Source organism: Plasmodium falciparum, assembly GCF_000002765.6.
Source record: "Plasmodium falciparum 3D7 genome assembly, chromosome: 13".
NCBI lineage: Eukaryota > Apicomplexa > Aconoidasida > Haemosporida > Plasmodiidae > Plasmodium > Plasmodium falciparum.
Window position 1 is genome coordinate 1,497,501 of NC_004331.3, and position 23,873 is coordinate 1,521,373.

Consider the following 23,873-nt stretch of genomic DNA (forward strand, 5'->3'; position numbering starts at 1 on the left):
ATTTTTTATATTATACCTATTAATGATGTTCATAAATATAGTTACCATAATATTTTATATCTTTATATATGAATTTAAAATATAATATATATATATATATATATATATATATATATATATATATATCTAATTTGTATATAATTATTTTGTAAATTATTTAAATTTTTTTTTTTTTTTAAATAATATGAATATTTGTTAATAGTACTTATACATAATATATATAAAAAAAAAAAAAAAAAAAAAAAAAAAAAGGTAATATACGTATAATATATATATAATATATTCTTACGTATGTATCATTTATGAATCATAATAATATTCTAAATTTACCTTCCGTTTTTGCTCGATCTTCTCATTTTCGTTTCAGCTTTTATCAATGATTTTTAATTATGTGTTTTTTAAGAACTTTGTACCAGTTGTTCTATACATTCTCCTTATAATATATATTAACTTAAATGGCATGAATAATAAAAATCAAATAAAAACAGAAAAAATTTATATAAAGAAATTGAATAGGTTGTCAAGGAAAAATTCGTTATGTAGTTCTAAAAATAAAATAGCATGCTTGTTCGATATAGGAAATGATGATAATAGAAATACGACATATGGCTATAATGTGAATGTTAAAAATGATGATATTAATTCCTTACTAAAAAATAATTATAGTAATAAATTGTACATGGATAAGAGGAAAAATATTAATAATGTAATTAGTACTAATAAAATATCTGGGTCCATTTCAAATATTTGTAGTAGAAATCAAAAAGAAAATGAACAAAAAAGAAATAAACAAAGATGTTTAACTCAATGTCACACTTATAATATGTCACATGAACAGGACAAACTAGCTAATGATAATAATAGGAATAATAAAAAGAATTTTAATTTATTATTTATAAATTATTTTAATTTGAAACGAATGAAAAATTCTCTTCTAAATAAAGACAATTTCTTTTACTGTAAAGAAAAAAAATTGTCATTTCTGCATAAGGCCTATAAAAAAAAAAATTGCACTTTTCAAAATTATAGTTTAAAAAGAAAATCTAATCGTGATTCACATAAATTGTTTTCTGGAGAATTTGACGATTATACAAATAATAATGCTTTATATGAATCCGAAAAAAAAGAATACATTACACTAAATAATAATAATAAAAATAATAATAATAAAAATAATGATAATAAAAATAATGATAATAATGATTATAATAATAATAATAGTTGTAATAATTTAGGAGAGAGATCCAATCATTATGATAATTATGGTGGAGATAATAATAATCCATGTAATAATAATAATGACAAATATGATATAGGAAAATATTTCAAACAGATTAATACCTTTATTAATATTGATGAATATAAAACTATATATGGTGATGAAATATATAAAGAAATATATGAACTATATGTAGAAAGAAATATTCCTGAATATTATGAACGAAAATATTTTTCAGAAGATATTAAAAAGAGTGTCCTATTTGATATAGATAAATATAATGATGTCGAATTTGAAAAAGCTATAAAAGAAGAATTTATAAATAATGGAGTTTATATTAATAATATAGATAATACATATTATAAAAAAGAAAATATTTTAATAATGAAAAAGATATTACATTATTTCCCATTATTAAAATTAATTAATAATCCATCAGATTTAAAAAAGTTAAAAAAACAATATTTACCTTTATTAGCACATGAATTAAAAATATTTTTATTTTTTATTGTAAATATAACAGGAGGTCATTTTTCCTCTGTTTTAAGCTCTTTAGAAATTCAATTATTATTATTGTATATTTTTAATCAACCATATGATAATGTTATATATGATATAGGACATCAAGCATATGTACATAAGATATTGACCGGAAGAAAACTATTATTTCTATCATTAAGAAATAAAAAAGGTATTAGTGGATTCCTAAATATTTTTGAAAGTATTTATGATAAATTTGGGGCTGGTCACAGTTCCACTTCATTAAGTGCTATACAAGGATATTATGAAGCCGAGTGGCAAGTGAAGAATAAAGAAAAATATGGAAATGGAGATATAGAAATAAGTGATAACGCAAATGTCACGAATAATGAAAGGATATTTCAAAAAGGAATACACAATGATAATAATATTAACAATAATATTAATAATAATAATTATATCAATCCTTCAGATGTGGTAGGAAGAGAAAATACGAATGTACCAAATGTACGAAATGATAACCATAACGTGGATAAAGTACACATTGCTATTATAGGAGATGGTGGTTTAACAGGTGGAATGGCATTAGAAGCGTTAAATTATATTTCATTCTTGAATTCTAAAATTTTAATTATTTATAATGATAACGGACAAGTTTCTTTACCAACAAATGCCGTAAGTATATCAGGTAATAGACCTATAGGTTCTATATCAGATCATTTACATTATTTTGTTTCTAATATAGAAGCAAATGCTGGTGATAATAAATTATCGAAAAATGCAAAAGAGAATAACATTTTTGAAAATTTGAATTATGATTATATTGGTGTTGTGAATGGTAATAATACAGAAGAGCTCTTTAAAGTATTAAATAATATAAAAGAAAATAAATTAAAAAGAGCTACTGTTCTTCATGTACGTACAAAAAAATCGAATGATTTTATAAATTCAAAGAGTCCAATAAGTATATTGCACTCTATAAAGAAAAATGAGATTTTCCCTTTCGATACCACTATATTAAATGGAAATATTCATAAGGAGAACAAGATAGAAGAAGAGAAAAATGTGTCTTCATCTACAAAGTATGATGTAAATAATAAGAATAATAAAAATAATGATAATAGTGAAATTATAAAATATGAAGATATGTTTTCAAAAGAGACGTTCACAGATATATATACAAATGAAATGTTAAAATATTTAAAGAAAGATAGAAATATAATATTCCTATCTCCCGCTATGTTAGGAGGATCAGGATTGGTTAAAATTAGTGAGCGTTATCCAAATAATGTATATGATGTAGGTATAGCAGAACAACATTCTGTAACTTTCGCAGCAGCTATGGCAATGAATAAGAAATTAAAAATACAATTATGTATATATTCGACCTTTTTACAAAGAGCATATGATCAAATTATACATGATCTTAATTTACAAAATATACCTTTAAAGGTTATAATTGGAAGAAGTGGATTAGTAGGAGAGGATGGGGCAACACATCAAGGTATATATGATTTATCTTATCTTGGGACACTTAACAATGCATATATAATATCTCCAAGTAATCAAGTTGATTTGAAAAGAGCTCTTAGGTTTGCTTATTTAGATAAGGACCATTCTGTGTATATACGTATACCCAGAATGAACATATTAAGTGATAAGTACATGAAAGGATATTTGAACATTCATATGAAAAATGAGAGCAAAAATATCGATGTAAACGTGGATATAAACGATGATGTAGATAAATATAGTGAAGAATATATGGACGATGATAATTTTATAAAATCGTTTATTGGAAAATCTAGAATTATTAAAATGGATAATGAAAATAATAATACAAATGAACATTATTCAAGCAGAGGAGATACACAGACAAAAAAAAAAAAAGTTTGTATCTTTAACATGGGTAGTATGCTTTTTAATGTAATTAATGCTATAAAAGAAATTGAAAAAGAACAATATATTTCACATAATTATTCTTTTTCAATTGTTGATATGATATTTTTAAATCCTTTAGATAAAAATATGATAGATCATGTAATAAAACAAAATAAACATCAATATTTAATTACTTATGAAGATAATACTATAGGTGGTTTTTCTACACATTTCAATAATTATTTAATAGAAAATAATTATATAACAAAACATAATTTATATGTTCATAATATTTATTTATCTAATGAGCCAATTGAACATGCATCTTTTAAGGATCAACAAGAAGTTGTCAAAATGGATAAATGTAGTCTTGTCAATAGAATTAAAAATTATCTTAAAAATAATCCTACATGATGTAAGATAAATATATATTTCTAAAATTATTTTTTTTTTATACTTTAATGTGTACAATAAAATATATATCTAAATATATTTTATTTGTACGCTTTTTTTTTTTTTTTTTTAATTGTTATTTTTGTATATATATATATATGTATGTATGTATGTATACATATGTCTTATGGTGATATAATTATGTTACCTTTTTTTTTTTTTTTTTTTTTTTTTTTTTTTTTTATTTTTAAATGAATATTTCATTTTATATAGCTTTATCTTTTTAATATTTCATAAAATTTTCAAAACATATATATATTATTTAAAAATTTTTATATTATATATATTCATTTTTCTTTCCCTTCTCCTTCATGTGTATAAATGTTTTAAACTAATTTGTACATAGTTATTTATATTTAATTTTTCATTTTCAAAATTATATGTACCGTATAAGTTATATTCTATAATATAAAATGTATGGAAATTAGAGCAACAATGTTTTTGTAAACATTTTTCTTTTTTGTAATTGTTTTCATATATATGAATAAATTTATTGGGGTAAATAAAGCATAACTCTCTCTCTCTCTATATATATATATATATATATATATATATTATAATATATATATTACTAAAATCATGTCATATAAAATATTATTTTATTCTTCCCTTTTTTAAAATTTTACATGTACAATATATATAATATATTATATATTTATTTTATACTTTATAAAATTATTTATTTAATTAATTTACAAAAAATAGAATATTTTATATATATATATATATATATATATATATATATATATATATTATATAATATGTACAAAAGAAATATAATATTATATATATATATATATATAATAATAATGTTATAAATTTTTTTTTTTTTGTATCTTTCTTTTCAATTTGTAAACGTATATAAAATATTATATATATATATATATATATATATATATAATATTGTAAGCTTATTTTTATACGTTTTAATTTTTTAAAATAAAAGTTAAGCGTTAACATATTTTAAATTCTATCAATTGTGAAAAAATAAATATTTTATAAATATAAATGTATTATATCCATATATATTATATATATTAATATATATATATATATATATATATATATATATATATATATATATATATATATATGTATATATTTATATGAATATATTTATATTTTATTTATTACTTTTTTTTTTTTTTTTTTTTTTTTATTTATTTCCTTATAATTTATTCATTCATTATTAATTTGTTTTATATATAATAATTTTTGTTAATTTTTTTAATATTTTAAAAAGATGTTACTTTCTACAGAACAGTTAATAATGTGAACGTTTATTATATTACCCACATTATAGTTTTTGCTAATTAAAAAAATTAAAAAAATTAACAAATAATATAATACATATCTTATAAACAAAGATAAATAAATAAATAAATATATATATATATATATAATTACCATTTTGTTTTTAATTTGTGATAGCTTTTTGTTCCTTGTTTGTTCATACTTTTCTAATATGTTCTTTTGAAAATATGAGGAACAGAAGAAAAAAGAATGGTAAGAATAAACAAAAGGGGAAGAGAAAAAATGATAGGTTAGGAAAGATTAAACGGAAAAAAGTAGTAGATATAAAAGAAGAGAAAGGAAATGATAATGAGAAGAGATTAGAAGTGTCCTTTTATGGATACCGAAATATATATTTAAAAGATATTCATAATTTTATAGTAAATTTAAGGCTTGGGAAATATATATTTAAAAATGAATTATTTGATATAAAGAATAATGATTGTTTAAATAATTTAATTATGGTTATTGTACCAAATTTATCAAATTATTGTGTAAAAGATATATCAACAGATAATGTTTTTAATAAATTACAAAGGAATAATAATTTCCGAAAAATACATTCAGAAAGTTGTTTAAAAAAATATTATAATAATATTATATTAAAAGCATTAAGTGTGTCTGTTTTAAAACAGAGGAAAAAAAATTACACACAACAAATTTTTAATTTAAATAAATATTTATTAACTAAAGAACAAATGGCATTAAATAAATATCCTACTGAAAATATGGATGAGTATATAAATATGAATGATATAGAATATGTTAAAAACGACAAAAATATTCGTGATATAAAATCTTATTTAACAGAAACAATGAATTCTATAAATGTTCTTCATATGAATAATGACTGTTCAGTTAAGGAGAATAAAAAGAATAAAATAAATATGTCACATGTTATGAATAATATAAATAATGATCAATATAATTTTAGTAATATGGAATGTAACAATGAAAATCATATTAATAATGGAACTATAGAAAATGAACAAAATAATTTCGAAAGACAAAATATTTTTACTCAAGAACACATTCAAATATATGCAGATATTTTGGAAAAATTAATAAAAGCATCCCATACGAAAAAATATGAAAACAATACAACTACAGATTGTAATATGGCGAATATGGAATCGTCAAAAAAACATATATCATCAGAAAATATAAATAATGAAAATGGTGAAAAAAGAAAAAAGAAAAAGAATGAACAAAATGATGATAATTTGAATCATTTAAATTTAGGTAATCTAGTAAGTCACAAAATAAATGAAATGTACAATGAAAATAGAAATATGGATGAGAAGATAGAAACAAATAACAATAATGATAATCATAGTGATAATCATAGTGATAATCATAATGATAATCATAGTGATAATCATAATGATAATCATAGTGATAATCATAATGATAATCATAGTGATAATCATAATGGTAATCATAATAATGATATGGGGTTTCGTGGTGAAAATATGGATAAATGCAATGATATAAAAAAAATTATTGATGAAAATAACTCGTGCGATGAAGAGAATTTAATAGATGAAACCAATTATGGAGAATTCGATTTAGATAATATATATAGTATAGATTGTGAAATGTGTGAAACAACCAACCATCAAAGGGAATTAACCAAAATTACCGTAGTAGACGCTTATATGAATATTATATATGATTCTTATGTTATTCCTGATAATAAAATTACAAATTATTTAACTTTATATTCAGGAATTAATGAAAGTACATTAGAAAATGTAACTACGAAATTAAAAGATGTACAAGAACATTTAAAAAAATTTCTTAATAAAAAATCTATACTTATAGGACATTCTTTAGAAAATGATTTACATGCTCTAAAAATAGCTCATAATTATGTTATTGACACATCAATCATATATTGTAATTCAGGTTACTATCCCAAACCATCTTTATTTCAACTTTCAAAGAAACACTTGAATATTATTATGAAGAGAGAAAATGGACATAATTCTATAGACGACGCAAAAATTAGTATGTTCCTGGCACTCAAAAAGGTAAAGAAAAAAAAATAAAAAAATAATACATATATATATATATATATATATATATATATATTTATATATATGTACTTCCATATCGATGTATTACGCACATATGTACATTCATACACATATTCTTACATATATATAAATATACATTTTTTTTTATGAGCATATATTTATATTCGTTCATGACAGTTCCTTCTTTTTATGGACATATAATTTTCATCAACATTGCATGTAGTTCCATCTGTATATTTATATATATATATATATATATTTTTCCTATTTATTTTTTTTTTATTTTTCAGATGAGCGAATTCGATAGCAATGAATTCTCCACATTCTATGAAGCACTGCCCACATTTTTCAACAAAGATAATTTCGTTCAAGTAAAAAACTCCATTCTTTGTGAAGAAGACATCTGTTATAAATACGAAAAGTCTTTGTGTATATTTGATTCAAAGAATAAATATATAGAAGAAAGAATACCAAAAAATTTTTTGAAGAATTCTTTTTATTGTGTTTGTGAAAATGATGAGGAGTGCACAGAAAATTTAATAATGAATATAAAAAATGAGAATAAATTAAAAAATTATATTTTAATTTTACGTGATTATGAAAATTTGTGTAATGATAAAATATTTAATTGTATTCAGAATGTACATAATTCAAATTTCAAAATAGAAGATAGCGAAAAAATATTCGAAATACCTTCGCGTGTAGAAACAAATGAAGTACTTAAAAAAATAAGTGCAAATATAGAAAAAATTTATAGTAATATGTCAAAAAATGATGTTTTAATACTTTTATCTTTTAATAATAATTATTTAGCTGAAGAAAAAGTAAAAGAAACATATTTCTTAGCAAAAGATATTTTCTATTCTAATGCCGATATGGAAGAAAAGATAAATAATATAAAAGATAAAATTAATTCGCTTCAAAAAATTATTAATAAAAAGAAGAATAACAATGAAGTTATTAATTATTCATTTTATGAATTCCAAGATTTATTACTTAATTATGATAAATTTGTTCTTAATTATTTAATTGAAAATAAAAATAATGACAAAAACATTTACATTATAAATTCTTTGACAAATCTAAAAAATATTCTGAATATTAATTCGAAGAAGAAGGAGTTCAACGGATGGTTCTCCCTGCTATTAAAAAATTGAAAAAAAAAAAAAATAAATCTACATGTTTATATATATATATATATATATATATATATATTTATATATATATATTTATATATATGGGATACCTTTTTGATATGTTCAACATTTTACGCACAACTTTTACATTATTATACAACACTTCATTAGAAATATATTCATTCATACATTCATGTTATAAACAAAAAAAAAAAAAAAAAAAAAAACTTACATAATTTTTAATTCAAATTTTTTAAATATTATTTGAAGTAATTCATTATATATGTCTTATTTGTATATTTTTTTTTTTTTTTTTCTCTCATATATATATATATATATATATATATATATATATATATGCCCCTAACTTGATTTTTTTCTACGTTTCTTTCATTTGTTTATTATAATAATAAACCAAAATGAAAAGTTATATTTATTTAAAAATTTTTAAGTAGGATAATTTAAAAGGAAAAAAAATATAAATATATATTTTATATTTTAATTAAAATGAAAGAATACATATGAATTTTTTACTTAATGTAATATATATATATATATATATATATTTTTTTTTTTTTTGTGGATCTATTCTTATATGTTATATACATTATTTTTTATATGGATGGATATATATATTATGTTAAAGTATTATTTACTGCGCATGCTATTTATATATATTATATATATATATATATATATATTATATATATATTTTTTATATATATTTTTTAAATATATTTTCTTTTTTTTTATTTTTTATATAAAGGCTATCCATTAATTATTTTGGAATATCAATTATTATAATAGCATACAAGTGTATACGTATTTAAAAAAAAAAGAAAAAAAGCGTACAACAAATTATTTGTAAATAACATATATATATTATTTTATTTTTTTTTTTTTGTTTCAAATGATGATAAATTTTAATTAAAAAAAAAAAAAAATAAAAATAAAAAACTAATAATGGATGAAAATGTTAAGTACGCAAATTTCTTGAGAAGTAAAATAGTAAAATATTTTAATTTAAAAAACGACGAATTAGATATAAATTATATCATATCTATATTAAATTGTAAATCTTATGATTTATATGATTCTATTTTTTTATTGAATGAATCTTTCTATGAACAAAATAAAAATACAAAGTGTTCTTCTTTAAGTAACGTAAAAAAATTTACTCAAGATTTAGTAAATAGCAAAAAGAAATTTTTTAGTTCAAGTGATGCAAATTTAGATAGTCCTGACAAAAATTTTCTTTTAAGTAATAGTAATGACATTAAAACAGTAGGCACATGTTTTCAGGACATTTTTGAAAATGATAAAACAATTAATTTAGCCGTTAATACATATCAAAATAATATATCATCTCATATAAAAAAAAATGAAATAAAACCAAATGAACATTTCACAAATGATTTTAAACAAGTTCTTTTAGAATCAAAAAGAAAAAATAATAATGGAAAAAACAAAAAAATATTTGATGATAACAATAAACACATAAACAAAAATGAATATAATGATGAAGTAAAAAATAATATATTTCAAAATGATATAATAAAACAACAAAATAATCTAATAAAAAATCATTTTATAAATGAACATTTTATAAATGATCATAGTATGTTAGATATAGAAAAGACAAATGAACAGTTAAAATTAGAAAAAGATATCAAAAATCAAAAAAATCAAAAAAATCAAAATTCGGAACAAAAATCTAATGATAACAAAAGAGAAGATAATTATTTTTCTTTTTTTAATGCAAAAGAAAATAATTACTCCTTAAAAGAAGCTATAAATTTTATAGAGAACGAAAATAATGTTGTCAAATATAATAATGAGCAAAATGTAAAAGAAAAAAAAAAAAAAAATCTACAAATATGTATATGTAATGGACAGAATCATAAAATTTATGCAAACTGTCTGTATTGTGGAAAAATATATTGTACCAAAATAAAATATAAAAATTGTATCTTTTGTGAAAATCAATTATATAAATCACATATAATAAATAATTTATTTTTTCAATCACCTCAAAATAATAATAATAATAATACAAAGAAATTAATATCGTCTGTCAAAAGTTCCAATAATTTTTTATACAAATATTATTTTAATACAAATAATAGTTACTTAAAAAAAGGTTAGAATATATATAAAATGTTTCAAATAAGTATATAGAACTGTATATTATTGCGCATATTAATATATAAATAAATAAATATATATATATATATATATATAAACATATTTTTCCTTCCTTTTTTTTTTTTTTTTTTTTTTTTTTTTCAGCCTTTGAACTAAGAGATAAAATGTTAAAAAACTCGATTAATGAAGAACAAACGAGAGTTATCGATGACAGTATTGATTGGTTTGAGGATGATATTAAAAATGAATTTAATAATCAGTCTATACATTTTTCTCATTATGATGATGAAATAAAAAATGAAATCATTAATAAATATCATGAAATTTTTGGAAAACGATTTAGTAAAACTCTTCATTACATGAATGAATATATACATACATACATATATATATATATATATATATATATATTAATTATATATGTTCTTTTTATTATTATTTTGTTTTATAGATGAGATTAATATTGATATCGACCTTGTAAATATGAAGATTACTGAGAATAAAGATTTTTTAAAAATTAAAGAATTTAATGATTATTTAAACGAAAAGCAAAAGGAATATCAAACATATTTGGAACATAAAAAACAACAAGACATAAATTTTAATAATGCTCGTAATTATTTGTCTGCGAAAGAAAAGAAAAATTTAACTTACATTAATGATCTCAAAAAAATATTTTTTAAGGAAAATGCTGTGAAAAATGATACAAAATTAAATAATGTTGCTCAATCATATAAATGTGATAAGCCAACAAATTACAAGAGTAACAAAAAGTATAAATGTAATGTTATAAGTATAGCAGACGAAGAGCAGGAAGACACACCCTCTTAATATACATACATATATATATATATATATATATATATATATATATATATATATATATATGTATATATATGTGTATTTTTTATATAGTATTATTTTTTTTAAAATACCGTAATGTATATTTATATTTATATATATATATTTTTTTTTTATAAATACAAAGTGTAAAAAAAAGTTTAATTATCAAAAATAAAATAAAATAAAATAATATAAAGGAAAAGAAAAGAAAAGAATATACAATGGAAATATTCCATAGTTTTTAACTACTAAAGGTGTATCACATAATAATTTTCTTATGTATATAAATATATACTTTTTTACTTCTGAATAATTTATTACATTATATTTTATTTATAAAGGTGTATAAACAAAATGATTGAGAAAATTCAATATTTCGTATAAACAAGAATAAATAAATATATAAATATATATATGTAGATATATATATATATTTTTTTTGTTTATGTAAATTTTAAATGTATGAAAATTAAAGACTACATTTTAATAAAACAAATAAAGTGTAAAATAAATATGTATATTATTTAATTACACTAATATGATATATATATATTTATATATATGTGTATTTTTTTTTTTTTTTTTTTGAATCTAATTTTCTACATATTATTTTCGCGTGAAATATTTTTATCTACACTTTCTAGATCTTCATAATTTGTTTTGTTATTTACATTTATGTTATATTCATTCATGACGTTATGAAAATTTTTCATAGTATCCCCATCATTGTTATTTTGTATGTTATGAAAATTTTTCATAGTATCCCCATCATTGTTATTTTGTATGTTATGAAAATTTTTCATAGTACCCACATCATTGTTATTTTGTATGTTATGAAAATTTTTCATAGTATCCCCATCATTGTTATTTTGTATGTTATGAAAATTTTTCATAGTATCTGCATCGTTGTTATTTTGTGTGTTATGAAAATTTTTCATAGTATCCGCATCATTGTTATTTTGTATGTTATGAAAATTTTTCATAGTATCCGCATCATTGTTATTTTGTATGTTATGAAAATTCGTGTAGGGAATATTATTAATTCTATTCGCTTGGTTTTTTTCATTAATAAATGTATTCGTCGTTTCTGTAATATTGTTATTTATATATGGATACATGATATTTTTCATATTATGAGAAATTATATTGTTATCATATAAATTATTAGCAAAGGAATTATTATTTATATTACAACTAAGTGTATTTATATTATTCATAATGTTTAGATTGTTAATATTGTTTCCATTATTTATACTATTCACACTATTTATACTATTTATACTATTCACACTATTCATACTATTCATACTATTCATATTATTCATATTATTTGGCATGTTCATATCTTCCATATATACATCCCCTGATGGTTTTGTTGAATTATCCTTGTTGTCGTTACTTTCGAAGAACATAGTTACATTTGCATTATTGGATGCACATTGATTTAATACTATATTATAGTTTTCGTCATATACATTATCATTTTCTATACTATAATTAATATAATCAACATTATGTGGGATATTTATATCTTCATACATACTTATAGATCTTGAATATGTACGATTCATATGTTTCTTTAAACCATTTATATTATTCATATTATTTATAGGAGATATATTATTAATGTTGTCATTTATATAATTAAAATTGGTTTGTTGTACAAAAAATTGTTCATTAAAATTCTGTACAAAATTATTCATATTATTATTTTTTATATTTTCGTTTGTTCTACTCATATCATTTATTAAATCGATTTTATCTTGATTAAGATCATTGTTATTAAATGTAAGTTTGTTATTTAAAATATATTCTGTATTATTACCATAAGGAAATTGGTTCATCATATTAACATTGTTATTACTGCAATTATTATTATTATCATTATTATTATATATATTGTTGTTATTATATATATTGCTGTTATTATATATATTGTTATTATTATATATATTGCTGTTATTATATATATTATCATTATTATATATATTGTTGTTATATATATTATCATTATTATATATAGTATCATTATTATATATATTGTTGTTATATATAGTATCATTATTAAATATATTATCATTATTAAATATATTATCATTATTAAATATATTATCATTATTATTGAGGTTATTATTATTCATATTGTTTTCATTCGATTCATCCTTATTAATTACCTTATGATCATTCATACTATCATGATGAGCAACTTCATTACCTTTCATTATATTTTCTTTCATTATATTATCCTTCATATTATTTTCCTTCATAATATTATCATTACAATTATTTATGTTTGTATTTATATTTAGCACCCCCTGTTGCTGTTCACCTTCATTTAGACAATTATTTTTATTTTCCTGTTTTTCCTCATTTTTGTTGATTCCAAATATTTTATCTTGTTCCTTTAATTTCTCAATATATTTTATAATTTGGACAATATATGCTTCATCCTTTTCATTAGGTTCTACAGGGAAAATTTTTCTTTGTTTTTTTTGTTTTCTGTTTATAAAGGTTAAAATATAACTTGACTTAAAATTATCATAGTGTATATAGCAATTTGTACATATTTCTTTGTTCTTTTGAACGTTTTTATTTAAAGTTCTTATATCAAGTTTTTGATATTTCTTTCTTTTATCTTCATTAATTTTATGAAACTTTCTTGAAGTTGATTGCTCATTTATGCTCTCGATTTTTGATTCATTTGAAGAGATTATATGCTCATAAGTGTTGCCTAGAGAATCTATTTTTCTTTTTTTATCTTTGTTTTTGGTAGATATATCAAACGTATGATTATTATTATTATTGTTATTGTTATAGTTGTTGTTATTGTTGTTGTTATTGTTGTTGTTACTGTTGTTGTTATTGTTGTTGTTATTATTTGACATATTGAATGAAGATGAAGATGAAAAGTTGGTAAATTCTTTTTTTTTTAAATTAATTTGTTCTCCATATATTCCCATATGTTCACTTATCATCTTATCATTATTTATTTCTTTGTATATATCAAATTCTTTGTCTTTATATTTATCTTTTTCTTTACATTTTTCTTTTCCTTTAGTTTGTTGCCTTCCCTTATCGTCTTCCTGTCTTGAATGATTTTTATTATCTTCTCTTTCATTATTATTATTTGAAGTCATTATATCCATAATTTTTTCTATGTCACTATTAATATTTTCGTTAATTATATCATTGTTTATAATATTAGCTTCTATGTTATTTGGATTTAGAAAAAATTCGTCCATACTCAAATTTTTGTACATATCATCATTATTCCTTATAAAATTATTATTAGAATGTTTCCCTGCATCATAATGTTCGTACATTATTTGTTGATTTTTATGGCAGCATTCACCTTTACCTTTTACCTTCATATAATTTATAGAAGATGTATGTATCTTAAAACATTCTTCGATATTAGCAAATTCTTGTTTTAATATATCATCATTTTGAAGTATTTTTTGTATATCCATATAAGTATTGTTTGTAAAATTCATTATATCATAATCGACATTACACTTATCGCATTCAAACAAATTATTATTATTATTATTATTGTTATTATTATCATTATTATTGTTATTATTATCATTATTATTGTTATTATTATCATTATTATTGTTATTATTATCATTATTATTGTTATTAATATTATTATTATTTTCATTGTTTTCATTTTCGTTTTCGTTTTTCTTATTATTGTTGTTATTATTACTACTATTAGTACTATTGTTATTATTCATGATATTGTATGATTCGTCCATATTGTTACACATGTCAAAGTAAGAACTACAGATTTCATTATTCATCATTTCATTATTATAATTATTTAAACTCATATTTATACTCAAATCATTTATCATATCTTTATTAAGATTTTCATATGTATCTAAATCATTTGTGGATATCTTTTCCTCATTCGTCTTTTCACTCATAAACTCTCCATGTATATTTGGAACACTTATGTTGTTTTGATTTTCATTATAAAAATTGTATAAGTTGTTTACGTTCTGTATATTATTCATATTGTTTATACTATTCATATTGTTTATAGTGACCATGTTATTCATGTTATTAATGTTATTCATATTATTTACACTGTTTGTATTATTTATATTGTTTGTATAATTTATGCTGTTCATATTATTCATGTTGTGTATATTATTTATACTGTTCATGTTATTCAAATTGTTTATATTATTCAAATTGTTCATATTATTCATATTATTTATATTATTCAAATTGTTTATATTATTCATATTATTTATACCATTCATATTATTTATACCGTTCATATTATTTATATCATTCATATTATTTATACTATTTGTGTCATTTATGCTATTCATGCTGTTCAAATGAAAATTATAAAAATCACTCATTTGTGCATCATACTGATTTCCATTATTTTTATTTTGAAACACAAAACTATTATCTTGTGTTATAGGTATGTCCTTTTCTTGAGGTCTATAAATTTTGTTGTGTGCCATTATTTCATTTTCACCTGACATTAAATAAGCGTGAGAATCATTATATCTGTTTTTATATGAATAACATATATTGTGTAAAGAATTACTAGTACTATTATCAAAAATGTTATCACCTTCAATTTTCATAAATTGGTCGTTACAATTTTTATGTTGATTATAATCTTCTTCATTATCTTTTTTGTAATTTTCTTCGTCATTTTCTTCGTCATTTTCTTCTTCATTTTCTTCATCCTTTTCTTCATTTTCTTCATCCTTTTCTTCATCTTCTTCTTTATCATTTTCATCATTATCATCTGTACTTTCATCATCATTCCCCCCGTCATTATTACTACTGTTATTATTTCTACCTGAAGGGTTAAGGTAATTATTATCATTGTAGTTATTATCTGCATTGTGATCACTGTCACCATGATGGTTATTATGACCATTGTAATTATTATTACCGTTGTATTTATTATCTGTACTATCGTTGCTACCTTCATGATTATAATTATTAACACAATGGTTGTAATTATTAACACAATGGTTGTAATTATTCACATCATGTTGGTAATTATTCACATCATGTTGGTAATTATTCACATCCTGTTGGTAATTATTCACATCATGTTGGTAATTATTCACATCATGTTGGTAATTATACACACCATGTTGGTAATTATTCACATCGTGTTGGTAATTATACACACCATGTTGGTAATTATTCACATCATGTTGGTAATTATTCATATAATGGTTGTAATCATTATTATCATTGTTATAATTATTCATATCATGTTGGTAATTATTCATATCATTGTTGTAATTAATCATATCATGGTTATATTCTTTATTATCATTTTTATAATTAACCACATGATGGTTACTTTCATTCTTTTCATTGTTATAATTAACCATATGATGGTTGTAATTATCCATATCATTTTTATAATTAACCACATGATGGTTACTTTCATTCTTTTCATTGTTATAATTAACCATATGATGGTTGTAATTATCCATATCATTTTTATAATTAACCATATGATGGTTACTTTCATTCTTTTCATTGTTATAATTAACCATATGATGATTACACTCATTCTTTTCGTTGTTATAGTTAATATCCTTATTTATGTAATTATGAATTTCATTTACGTATGTACTTTCCTCATCACTATAATTATTGTTCCTATTATCTACAAACTTGTTATTATACCCATGATTATAAAGAGGTGTAGTTCCAAAACGTTCTTTGTTCCTTCCGTCGCTTGTTTTATATAATGAATCAAGGTGTAGTTGATCTGATAACAACTTTTCGTCTTGTATGTTCTCATGATCTCTCATATTATATATAAAATTTCCATGTTCATCCACTTTATGAAATATTTGTTGGTTCAGTATAACATTAGGCTTACAACTATTTTGTCCATTGTTTAGAGCACAAATATTTGAATACCTTATATTATCAGTTGTCATTTTTCTATTTTCATATTTCTTAATGGTATCATTATAATAAATATTTTTGTCGGTCAATGTATTTAAACAATTTTGATTAATTGATTTATTATTTATACGTTCTACATGATGTTGATCTGAACATATTATTTTTGATGATGTGGGTACGGTTTGATCATCAAATTGATTCATATTTTCCTTTTTCATTTGATCATATATATTTATGTTATCATTATATGTAGTTGTAATAACCTCTTTATTCCTATTTTTAACAAAATGACAATTCGTGTTATTAAATGTATTTATTGGAACATTCTTTTCATTTATGTGTTGAGTACTTTTTGTTGGTTCACATATAACATATTCCTGTTTATCATTTTTTATATTAATTTGATTATATATAAATGACATATCATCCTTATTTTCATTAAAGTCATTTACAAAACTTTTATCGTTCGAGCAAGATGATGGAGACAAAACTAATGAATTATCTTCACTCTTTAATTTTAAATTAATATTCACATCCACACTATCATTATTATTAATGAAACAGGTACAAGTATTGTTTCTACAACATCTTGTTACAATCTCATGATATATTACATCATTGTCTTTTTCACGAATATTTGTGTTATTATATATGTGCTTGTCATTATTATTTGTGTTATTATATATGTGCTTGTCATTATTATTTGTGTTATTATATATGTGCTTGTCATTATTATTTGTGTTATTATATATGTGCTTGTCATTATTATTTGTGTTATTATATATGTGCTTGTCATTATTATTTGTGTTATTATATATGTGCTTGTCATTATTATTTGTGTTATTATATATGTGCTTGTCATTATTATTTGTGTTATTATATATGTGCTTGTCATTATTATTTGTGTTATTATATATGTGCTTGTCATTATTATTTGTGTTATTATATATGTGCTTGTCATTATTATTTGTGTTATTATATATATCCTTATCATTATTATTCATGTTATTATATATGTGCTTATCATTATTATTCATTTTTATATTTTTATGTTTATATGTTTCAATATCTAAGAATTTCTTTTTTTCATCATTATTATTTAAAGGTATGAAATAATTAGGAATATTATTTATATTGTGATGATTAGAACTTGAAATATTTCTATAATTAACAATATGATCATCATTAAACAAAGGTATCATATTATTTTTTTGATTATTATTTTGATCAAAATTATTAATTCCTTCAGAATAATCATTTTTTAATTTATTATCTGAATCATAATCAACATTATTTAAATGACTAGATTGTTTTTTTGTATGTAAAATATTATCCTTTATGTTTTTCTCTACATCATTATTACAATTCGTGTTTCTTATCTCTTTATAATAGTTGCTATCATTTTGTGGATGGTACTTTTCTCTTAAATTATTATTTCTTAACAAATCATTTGAAAGTGAATCTTTTTGAGTAATAGGACGAATATTAGAATATTTAGGCACCACTATATTTGGTGTATTAAGAAAGTTGGATTTATCACATGAGCTTTTTATGCAATTCTCATTTAATAATTTGTTACAATTTATTGATATATTTGTATTATTCACCAGATTTATATCAGAAATGTTTTTATTGTTCTGTACAATACTTTCAGGTGTACTATTATTAATATTATGAGAACATTTGTTCTTATCATGTCCTTGGTCATTTATTTCTCTAGAATACAAATGTGAATCATGACAACACTTAATATATGTATTATGGTGCCTTCTGTTTTTATAACTATTACTACTATTATTATTAACATTATTTATGTTATTATTTTTATTTATGTTATTATTTTTATTTATGTTATTATTTTTATTTATGTCATTATTTTTATTTATGTTATTATTTTTATTTATGTTATTATTTTTATTTATGTCATTATTTTTATTTATGTTATTATTTTTATTTATGTTATTATTTTTATTTATGTTATTATTTTTATTTATGTTATTATTTTTATTTATGTCATTATTTTTATTTATGTTATTATTTTTATTTATGTCATTATTTTTATTTATGTCATTATTTTTATTTATGTTATTATTTTTATTTATGTTATTATTTTTATTTATGTTATTATTTTTATTTATGTCATTATTTTTATTTATGTTATTATTTTTATTTATGTTATTATTTTTATTTATGTCATTATTTTTATTTATGTCATTATTTTTATTTATGTCATTATTTTTATTTATGTCATTATTTTTATTTATGTTATTATTTTTATTTATGTCATTATTTTTATTTATGTTATTATTTTTATTTATGTCATTATTTTTATTTATGTCATTATTTTTATTTATGTCATTATTTTTATTTATGTTATTATTTTTATTTATGTTATTATTTTTATTTATGTTATTATTTTTATTTATGTCATTATTTTTATTTATGTCATTATTTTTATTTATGTCATTATTTTTATTTATGTCATTATTTTTATTTATGTCATTATTTTTATTTATGTCATTATTTTTATTTATGTCATTATTTTTATTTATGTCATTATTTTTATTTATGTCATTATTTTTATTTATGTCATTATTTTTATTTATGTTATTATTTTTATTTATGTTATTATTTTTATTTTTCTCATTATTTGCGGTGTCCATAAACTTGTTTGTGTTTTTTTCTTCCAAACATTTTGTACATTCACACGGAATACTTTTGTTCTTCATATTTATTTTGTTATCAATACTTATGCACATATTGTTCTGTACCCTTTTATTTTCACATTGATTTTCATCATTTAATTGAGATGAGGAATATTCTTCCATATTATTATGGTTATGAGCTTGATACAATTTATTTATATCAGAATAATTTAGATTTCCTTTTTTTAAAATTTGGTCGATAATACTTTCATAATTCAATACAATTTGATCTAATTTTTTACATACCATTTTTAAATTCTTTTGATCTTCATTAGTTGTACCATTTTTTTCAGAATAACATTTATTAAATGGTGATAATAAATCCATATAATAAGTTATAATATTAATATATTTAAGTTTGACGTTTGATAAGTTAATATTACTATTTGTATGTTCATCTTTTATTCCCTTATCATATTCGGAGTGATTCAAATCAGTTTTTGTTTTTTCTGTGTAATGGTTATCATAAGGATTTATACTCATATGAGTGTCATTAAGACATGTGTTATTTGTATGTATGTCATTCTTATGTATGTCATTTTTATGCAAGTCATTTTTATGCAAGTCATTTTTATGCAAGTCGTTCGTACGTAAATCATTCTTATGTAAGTCATTTTTATGTAAGTCGTTTGTACGTAAATCATTCTTATGTATGTCATTTTTATGCAAGTCGTTTGTACGTAAATCATTCTTATGTATGTCATTCTTATGTATGTCATTTTTATGTATGTCATTTTTATGCAAGTCATTTTTATGTAAGTCATTTTCATGTAAGTCATTTTCATGTAAGTCATTTTCATGTATACCATTTTTATGTAAACCCTTTTTATATCTCTTATTTGTAACATTCCCATTTTGATATGAGTTAATTTCATTAATTTCCCTTTTTTTTATTATTTCTGTATTTTCCTTTTTTATATTTGTATTTGAATACAAAATAACATATTTAATAAGCTCCAAAAGAGCTATATGTTTTTGTAGTTTAATTTTATTTTCATATATTTCGTTTTGTATACATTTATTATTCATTACTTTATGAACAACATCTTCGGCTTTTTTTTTATACTTTTGTTTTTTTCTATCATACAAATTGTTTTTTTGCTCTTCTCTAAAATAATTATTATTACATTCATTATTATATACTTCCTTTGTTTTTTTATTTATATTCATAAAACAGTTTACAGAATTATTATCGTGATGATTCCTCGTATACCTATTATTAAAAAGAAGGTTATTTTCATCGTTTCTTATTTTTATGCTGTTTATAAGATTATTATCATCAATATTTATACATTCATAATTATCATCATTATCGTTATTATTATCATCGTCACAATCATTATCGTCACAATCATTATCGTCACAATCATTATCGTCACAATCATTATCGTCACAATCATTATCGTCACAATCATTATCGTCACAATCATTATCGTCACAATCATTATCGTCACAATCATTATCATCATCATCATTATCATTTTCATGTTCATCATCAACTCCATTTTTATATGTACATATCGAACTAGTTATTGTTTTTATTTGTACATTTTTATTTTTATTACCAAAATTTAGTAATTCATTAAAATATTTCTTCTTAGAACTTATTTTTATCTTATTTTTTTTATCATTCTCATTATCTAATATACATTCATTTACCTTCTCTAAAATAAATTTATTTTTTATATCGTTACCAAAATAATTATTATTCAAATTATTTAAAGAATGGATTATCATTTTATCTTTATCCCCATCTATTATATTATTATCTTTATACTTTTCTTCAAACATATATATGTCCAATTTATTTCTTTCGATGTGATCACATAATGTCTTTTCTATCAAACTATAAACTTGTGTAACGATGGTTTGAATATGATTTACAAGAGTTTCATGTATGTGTAATATGTCCATATAAATATTACTCAAATCTATTTTTCCTATACTCAAATTCATGTTATTTTCTAAATTATCATTTGGTTTCATTTTAAAAAAAAAAAAAAAAAAAAAAAAAAAAATATATATATATATAATAAATTTATTTGTTAATTATTCACTTCAATGCATATCTGAACCATTGTATTTTATAACAAGATGGATTTAGACATACATGTTCGGTTCTTATAAAATTTAGTTCTTCATATATATATATGGTTGTGGTGTTAATTACATGGCACTTTTTAAAGTTTATATTATATACATATAATATATATATATATATATATATATATATAATGTCTTGTAAATATATTATTTTAGGCTAATTATAATAACAAAAACAGTAGATATATATTTTAGATATATATATAATTTAATTATTATATATCTTTATATATAATGAAAAATATAATTTTACTAAAAATGTAGCATATGCCCACATATATATAAATATATATGTCGTGACTATTTAATTAAAATGTGTATACAAAATTTATTATTATTATATTTTTTTAATTCTATTATTTTAATTTTTTTTGCTTGTTATTTTTTTTATTTTTTTTTTATTTTTTTTTTTTTTTTTTAGTGTTTCTTTTCAATCTCCAACAGAAGCAAAATATATTTTGTAGTATTTTAAAACATTGAAAATAAATAAAATGTAAAGATATACATATATATATATATATATATATATATATGTATATGAATTCCATACATATAATTAAAATGGATGTATATTTTCATATAAAATATATATCTATGATAATTATATATATATATAAACACATTTCATTTGTCTTAATATATATATATATATATATATTTATTTATTTATAAATGTATAGAAAAAAAAATCTATATTAAAATAAAAATTATATAATCCCTCTTCTTAAATAAAAAAAAAAAATATAATATAAAAATAATGTAATTTTATTTACAACTTATTTATTAAAATATTATATGATATTTTTTTTAAAAAGAAATAAGGGGGAGATTAAAATAAAACATAAAAAAAAAATAAAAATTCAAGAGGTGGAAAATGAAAATAAAATATATGAAAATGTTATAATTTGACACAAGTAATATTATATAAATAAATTAAAATACAACACAAATATGTATATATCTATATATATGTATTTAATATATTTATATTAATAATATGCATTGTTTTTTTTATTTTCCAATTTTCCTCAAGCAAAAATTATTAATTATTTTTAATATATATATATATATTCATAATATATGTCTACTTCCAAAAATAAATAAGTATACAATATATTATATATATGTATGTATATTTCTTTATATGGAAAAAATAATCATATATATATATATATATATATATATATATATATATCTTTATATATTACTATTGTTTACATTTATATACTCTAAAATGAAGAATATCATATATAAAATAAATAAATGCATTTTTATATACTGCTTATATTTACTACCTTTCTTTTACCTTCTATTTTTCTTGTTTCGATATAATAAGATATCAGCATTTTATATGTATGGACAAAAAACATATAAGCAGATATAAAATATATGTATAAATGAAGATAACTAATAAAATATCTAAACACAAATATAAAATAAAAACAGAGCATGAATTAACATAATATATATATATATATATATATAATAAATATTATAAATATTATAAATATAATGTTTAAAGCTTAATTATTAATTCATTTTTTAAATAGATGAAAAAAAAAAAAAATATATATATATAATATATATTTTTTTTTTTTTTAATATAATTATATACATTTATTAAAATAATTTTTTAAAATTAATAATAAATGTGTAATGATTA

At 19.6% G+C, this 23,873-nt stretch overlaps 4 protein-coding genes across 4 annotated transcripts; 3 read left to right on the forward strand and 1 right to left on the reverse strand.

The window, feature by feature from the left end:
- Positions 1 to 376: 376 nt before the first annotated feature.
- Positions 377 to 3,994, forward strand: PF3D7_1337200 (1-deoxy-D-xylulose 5-phosphate synthase; the record flags this gene model as incomplete). Its single annotated transcript, XM_001350064.1, has 1 exon — positions 377 to 3,994. The coding sequence occupies one exon, from the start codon at positions 377 to 379 to the stop codon at positions 3,992 to 3,994; it is 3,618 nt and encodes a 1,205-aa protein (XP_001350100.1).
- A 1,520-nt stretch (positions 3,995 to 5,514) lies between these two features.
- PF3D7_1337300 (exoribonuclease, putative) lies at positions 5,515 to 8,522 on the forward strand (the record flags this gene model as incomplete). Its single annotated transcript, XM_001350065.1, has 2 exons — positions 5,515 to 7,359; positions 7,656 to 8,522. 2 exons carry the CDS (start codon positions 5,515 to 5,517, stop codon positions 8,520 to 8,522), a joined length of 2,712 nt encoding a protein of 903 aa, XP_001350101.1.
- Positions 8,523 to 9,464: 942 nt separating this feature from the next.
- PF3D7_1337400 (zinc finger protein, putative) lies at positions 9,465 to 11,477 on the forward strand (the record flags this gene model as incomplete). Its single annotated transcript, XM_001350066.1, has 3 exons — positions 9,465 to 10,641; positions 10,791 to 10,988; positions 11,098 to 11,477. 3 exons carry the CDS (start codon positions 9,465 to 9,467, stop codon positions 11,475 to 11,477), a joined length of 1,755 nt encoding a protein of 584 aa, XP_001350102.1.
- Positions 11,478 to 12,088: 611 nt separating this feature from the next.
- On the reverse strand, positions 12,089 to 22,093 carry PF3D7_1337500 (conserved Plasmodium protein, unknown function; the record flags this gene model as incomplete). Its single annotated transcript, XM_002809008.1, has 1 exon — positions 12,089 to 22,093. The coding sequence occupies one exon, from the start codon at positions 22,091 to 22,093 to the stop codon at positions 12,089 to 12,091; it is 10,005 nt and encodes a 3,334-aa protein (XP_002809054.1).
- Positions 22,094 to 23,873: the final 1,780 nt, after the last annotated feature.